Source organism: Terrapene carolina, unplaced genomic scaffold, assembly GCF_002925995.2.
Source record: "Terrapene carolina triunguis isolate 2854851 unplaced genomic scaffold, T_m_triunguis-2.0 Scaffold230, whole genome shotgun sequence".
Classification (NCBI taxonomy): domain Eukaryota; kingdom Metazoa; phylum Chordata; order Testudines; family Emydidae; genus Terrapene; species Terrapene triunguis.
The window spans coordinates 1,509,642-1,515,870 of record NW_020664581.1 but is presented as its reverse complement, the minus strand read 5'-3'; the positions used below and the strand labels follow the sequence as shown (position 1 = coordinate 1,515,870).

The 6,229-nt window shown below is 60.9% G+C and overlaps 1 protein-coding gene across 1 annotated transcript in view; it reads left to right on the top strand.

Annotated features, from left to right (window-relative positions):
- The first annotated feature begins 965 nt into the window (after positions 1-965).
- The window catches only part of LOC112113112 (dromaiocalcin-1-like), a 7,079-nt gene continuing 1,815 nt past the window's right edge, over positions 966-6,229 (top strand). The window contains exons 1-3 of the mRNA XM_026656395.1: positions 966-1,032; positions 2,912-3,006; positions 5,159-5,302. Of these exons, the coding sequence (XP_026512180.1) occupies positions 966-1,032; positions 2,912-3,006; positions 5,159-5,302 (306 nt within the window). The remainder of the gene's footprint in view (positions 1,033-2,911; positions 3,007-5,158; positions 5,303-6,229) is intronic.

Below are 6,229 nucleotides of genomic sequence, written 5' to 3'. Positions count from 1 at the left end.
TTCCCCTCGCTGCCACTGCTGGGATTCTTGCCTCGTCCCATGAGGCAGCTGGTCCTGGCTACGACAGGAGACTGGGTTACAGCGCCCCGGGCTGATCCTCCCTGAACGCCGGGATGGCAAAGAGCCAGCTGCAGCCCGGCCGAGGGAGACGGCAGTGATGGTGGTGGGGGGAGGACTCAGGTTCGTGCAGAGGCCCAGGATGGGCCCATTACCCAGTGCCTCTGCCTTTGATCTCACCCTCACTAAGGCTTCCTGATGGTCCCAGCTCAGCTGACGGGCGGGTCACAGAGTCTCTGTTTGCTCTGGGTTGGGATCCTTGTATTTGCCAGCTGGGCTGATTTGCATGTTCAGCATCCTGCCCCCTCCCTTCTCCCCCCCTCATGCCCCCAGTAGGTCTATAAATACCCCGGAGAGCCAGCGCCCTGCACAGGCTGAGCTCCGATCCTCATCGCTCCAGACCAGCTGCCCAGACAGACAGACGGACAGGTGAGTCCCTGCCCCCTCCCAGCCCTTCTCCCTCCACACTGGGTGCTGGGCACTGGGTGCTGGGCACTCTGTGGCATCTGAGCCCTGTGACGGGGCCTCTTGGCCGGACTTGCCCTGTGTGAGTCCCTGGGGCCGTCTCTGTCCCACCCCTTCCCCCACAGCACGGCCCCGGCACCCCGTCCCCTTGAGGACCCCTCGGTGCTGAGCGTCCTCTCCCTGGGGCTCTGCTCCCCGCGCCCCTGCCCTGCCCTGCATGGCTAGAGAAGAGGGGCAGGGAGAGCCCAGGGAGGGGGCCCACACACAGCTCCCCTGATTCACAGGGACCCTTCCAGCCCAGCCAGGCCCTTAGCAAACAGCCCAGCTCCGAAGTGCCTCCCTCTGGGAAATGCCCCATGGTGGAGGTGGGGTCACTCCCAGGGTGTCTCGGGCTCTCGTGACCCCACCTCCTTGTGTGTTTTCTCCCCAGGGGAAGCGAGAAGATGGGGCCAGTCGCCTACTTCAGCCTCTGCCTCCTCGGCTGCCTGATCTATAACCCCTCACTTGCAGGTGAGTCCCTGCCCGGCCCCTCGGAGCTGGAGCCCCGGGTGCTGGTTGCCATGATGGGAACTGGGAAGTGAATTAATTTCCCTCGTCGCTCCCAGAGCCACTGCCCGTCTCCTGCTGATGAGGGTCACTGCCCTGGGGGGAGCCCAGGACCTGCGGCCCCTCCCCAGGGAGCGGGTGAGAGAAGGTGGATGAAATGCCCCCCAGAGTCGGCTCTTCCCATGAGGATTGGGTGGGGCCAGTCCCTGGGCAATGGGCGCTCAGCCCCTGTCAGCTACAGGCTCCCATCCCATCCTCCCGTGTTCCCTTCCCACTGGCCGGCCGTGTCCCCACGGGGTCCCTCTCCAAGGGTTGGTCATGGCTCCGCTCCAGCCCCGGCTTCTTCCCATCCGGCCTCTGATCCCTGCTGGGCTGCCCCATTCCCTGCACACTGTGCCTTTCTCCTCCAGACTGTCCCATTCCCCCCCCCCCCCGCCCCGCTGGGACTCCGCCCCACCCTGTCCTGCTGTGCCCCCTGCCCCGGGCGCTTGCACACAATCTCTCTCCTCTTTTCACAAGAGCTGCCAAGGCTTGTGCAGTTCCAGTTCCATGTGTCATTACTCAGTGAGCTATTTGCATGAGCCCACCCAGCCTGTGGTCACTAAACCCTTCCCCAAGCAGTGAGAGGGCAGGGCATGGAGCTGCCCAGAACGGGGCAGGTTTGTGGTACAGGGTGGATGGGGTGCTGGGGTTGGCAGGGGGCTTGATAGTGGGGCTCTGGAAGACCCCCTAGGTAGGCAGGTTTTGGGAGGTTTCTGAGGTCGCTGGGAGCTGGGGTGCTGGGTGAGAGTTGGGGGCTGGTCACTGGGGTATCTTGGGGGGCAGGGTCTGGCTGGGGCTCTTGGTCTGGGGGAGCCTGGGGCAGCTGTTGAGCCCCCCACTTCCTATCCCCACCAGGCAGACACCTGCTGCTGCTGCTTCCTCCCCGGCCTCTCATGGCTGCAGCTGCTCCCCATGTGGAGCCGGCACAGCCGGAGGGGGCAGACGTGCACTGGGCTCTCCGTGGCCTGTAGCAGCCCCAGAGGGAGCTGCAGCTTCCCCCACAGCTCAGCTGGGTGCTGGAGGCTGAGGCTGGGCTGCAGGTATGTGGCCAAAGGTGCCACATGCAGGGGCACAGTGAGGGAGGAGGCCAAGGAGCTTGGCCCTTGACCCCAGCGGGCTGGCGTAACCGCAGAGCCCCTTCCCCACTGCCAGGGTGTGAGTGGCGTTGGGACCCCGGACACCAGCTTGGCACGCCACGCACATTTGGGGCAGCCGGGCAGGTGACCCGGGCCCCCGCCTTAGAAAACTTGTGGTTGCGCCCCTGGTGCCATGCAAGATGCTAGATGCAAGGCACAGGGCAGCCCCACAGACCACTCCAGTTTCCCCGTCTGAATACCCCACCCACTCCCACCCCCCGGGCTCCGCTCTCGCCTCCTGCTCGGGCCCTTCACCGGCCCTCCCTTTGGAACTAGGATCCCTGCTCCCATGTTCCTCCTGTGTCGCCCCAGGGCTCCCCCATCTTCACTCGGCTCCTCCCCTCCCTGCCAGGTTCTCCGTCCCACTCTCCGGTACAGCCCAGGGAGCTCAGCCTTGCTGGGGGGAGGGGGCAGGGGTTGTAGTTACCCATCTCGGGGCTGGGAGTCCAGGGGGCTGTCAACCCCCCCACAGTGCACTGGCTCCTTCCCTGCCCACAGGGAGCCATGGGGAAAGGAGCCCCTGCCCCATGCAAACCCAGAGGCCCTGCCCTGCTGGGATCCCTGCTCAGGGCTGGGTTCCAGGGGCCCCATTCTGCCGATGTGGGATCTAACCACGATGTCCTGTCCCCACCATTCCCCCCACCCCCGGCCCCCTCTCTCTGCAGGGGCACAGGCTAGGCCCTGTCCCAGGGGCTGGTTCTCCTTCCAAGACGACTGCTATGGATACTTCCCCGAAAAGCTGAGCTGGGAGAGGGCTAAGGTAAGAGGCTCCTCTCGTGGTCGCAGCTGGGGAGCGGCAGCGCTGAGGGGCTCCTGGAATGGGGGACCTGAGCAGAGGAAGAATTGGGCTCGGCCGGGGGAATGGCTCCCGGGGAGGGGTGGGAGTTTTTATTTGGGCTGGAGAGGCCTGGGGAACAGGCTGCGGAGGGAGCCACCCTGCCCAAATAGCATGTTGCCCCTTGATCTCCTCCAGATCCAACACGCTTCAGATGAGCTGTAGCTAATGAGGGGTCGGGGTGCCTAACCATGGCCCCATCACTTTTATTGGCCGTAAGGTCAAGCGAAGGGGGGAGGGGTGGAGAGGAATGATCGGGGCCGGGGCCCTAGGGAAAGAGGCAGCGTGGGGCAGGGCCTTGGGGGAAGAGGTGGTGCAGGAGTGGGGCCTTGGGGGAAAGGGTGGTGTGAGGGCAGAGGCTCAGGGAGAAGGGGTGGAATGGGGGCGGGGCCTCAAGAGGAAGGGACGGGGTGCTGGCAGGGCCATGGTTTGGGCACCGGTGGCCCCCCCCACTCTTAGGCAGCTTCTGCGACTCCTGGTTGGGGTGCTGTGTTCTGCTCTGCACGGTGCTGGTGTTACCCCCACAAAATTCTCTATTTCACACACTCTAGGGCACCCGCCTTTACCCTTCCGTGGGCTCAAGGCGTAACCCTGCTAATCTAGGCACCCCTGACCCTTTTCTAGTTCCTAAGGCTCCAGGTATAAGGCACCCAACTTTACCCTACATTTGGTGCCTGCACATTCTAGGACATCCCGCCTCTACCCAGTCCTAGGGCTCCAGGCGAAAGGCACCTAACTTTACCCCCCCGTGGGCTCTGGTAAACACCCATTCCCTGTGGACTCGGGGCTTAATCTTTTGCGGGTTTGTGGGGTCTTTTACCAGTGAAAGAGCCTTACACAGTAATATCCTACTTAACCTCTATTTATTAACAATCATCAAACCAGAAGGCACACGCTAAGCATGCAGTGCTCCCCACTCCCAATAAGGCAGATGAACTTTTTTTGAGGCCAGTCAGGATCAGGTCCACCCGGGGAACCCCAGTTTCTGCAGGGTGTCATTGGCAGGGTGTTGGGGTCTGGCAGCTCTGATCTTTGGGGCTGGGTCCTGGAGTTGGTTCCAAAGAACTTCCTCTTGGACCCCAGTTTATATCGTGAAACTTGAGTCCTGCTTAGCTGTACCGTAACCAATCATTTTACTACAATTTTACTAAGCAATTCTCTAACCAATCCTAACATATTGTAAAACAATCCCTTAGCCAATCAGGGCCCACCGCCTTAGTTGATTTACACCCAACAAAATGAGTTATGTAACAGACAGAAACAACCAAAGAACTAGACAGAGCCGGGACAGATAAACAATACGGAAGTGGGGACCATAACGATAAAACAGTAAAGAAATGAGGATTTCACAACCACAACTCTTGCTACGTGATTCCTGGCCAGACAGGATACTATCGAACGAAGTTTTCTGTAACCACCTTACGATCTGTTTCTTTCTCTGGAGACGGTGGGTGCTGTTGGCATAGGTCAGGAGCCTTTTTAACAGCCGGATATGACATTGTTTTCATGTCATTTAGAGGGAATGTGAGGAAGTGACTTTCTGCGTCTTAGCTCATGGCGGCTGCTGTCCTAATTTGGCTGCAGACAAAGGCCTCAGACCTGACACTGGGGCTGGGGGAGTGAACATGGCGTTGAGGAGAGCAGAGGAAATAGGAAACCAGCCCCCTCAGCTGCCTGTCCAGGTGGCAGATGGGGCCCGGGGTGGGGGGCATGTTCTCTCCTGGGTCTCTGGCTCCCACAATGCTGCAGGCTGGAATAAGGCACTGGCTTGGGGCTGCTAAAGGTCCAGGTTAAGGTCCAGCCTGAGAGTAAAGTTCAGGGACAAAAGTCCCCTCCAAGGGGTGGTGCTGTGCATTGTGCCAGGTGAGGTCAGGAGGGGTTTGGCCCTGGAGTATTTCTGCAGTGTGGGGTGCAAGGGGGCAGGCCATGCACTAGGGCTGGGGGCTCTCTCCCCTCACAGCCCTTGCTGCTCGGGGTGCTGCCCAGGGGAAGCAGGGCCACAGGTTCCTGCCAGGCACTTTCCAGCTGCCGTCAGCAGTGGGAGCAATGGAGGGAACTGGCCTTGTCCTTGTCACAGGCTCGGTGTCAGAGCTTCGGCAGCGGGGCCCATCTCGCCGCCATTCACAGCGAGGAGGAGCATGATGCAGTCGCTGGTTTCATCGCCCGCTCTCAGCGCCGTGACGACGACGATGTCTGGATCGGACTCCACATCCCCGTCCAGGTGAGTGCCCGGCACCCACGCTGGCTCTGAAGTCTGCTTTTCTGCTAAGTGCAGCTACTGTGGTTGTTACAAACTGGCCCAGTCCCTCTGTGTGCGCTCCCCAGTCTGTTGTGAGCTGACCCAGCTGCTGGGTTCCAGGTGCATCCAAGCCAGCTGGGGCTGGGTAGGGTCTAGTCACCATTCCCAGCTGGAGTCCTCAAGTGGCCCCTCCCCTGGTTGGCGCTAACCCCGCGGTGAGGCTGAGGCCTGGTCTACACGAGGAAATTAGGTTGGTGTAACTACATCACTCGGGGGGGTGAAAATCCACCTCCTGAGCGAGGCAGTTAAACCGACCTACCCCTGGTGTAGACAGTGCTAGGTTGCCGGGAGAATCCCCCCCTTGACCTAGCTACGGCCTCTCGGGGAGGTGGGTTCCCTGCGCTGAGGGCAGAACCTGTCCCGTCGGCATAGACAGCGTCTTCACTGAATCGCTACCGCGGGGCAGCTGCAGGGTTTTAGGTGTAGACAAATCCCAAGATTCGTCAGCGTTTCAGGCTGGGCAGAGTCTCTCCTGCGAGTCCTTGTCGCGTGTGCTGATGGCTGGCTCCCTGCTTGGAGCAGGACCTCGCTTTTAAACAGCTCCCCTGTCTCTGAGCCAGGTGCTCACCCCCCCAGCTCACCCCGCCAGGTCATGCTGCCCTTCCCTTGGCAGGCCCCAGTGTAGGACATCTATTGCTCCATAGACATGGGCCAATAGTTCAGAGTCAGTGGCCACTGATGGACCCATGGCAGTCTTCATTGCTTCTAGAGATGGTCCCTCAGTGGGGTGTCAGATGCCTTTCCCAGGCCGGGCAGCTATTTGGAAGGCAGCACAATACACGGCCCCTGGGCAAGCCCAAATTAGGCCAAGCTCAGTGCTAATCCTTCCGCCCGGGGCACAGAACAAGC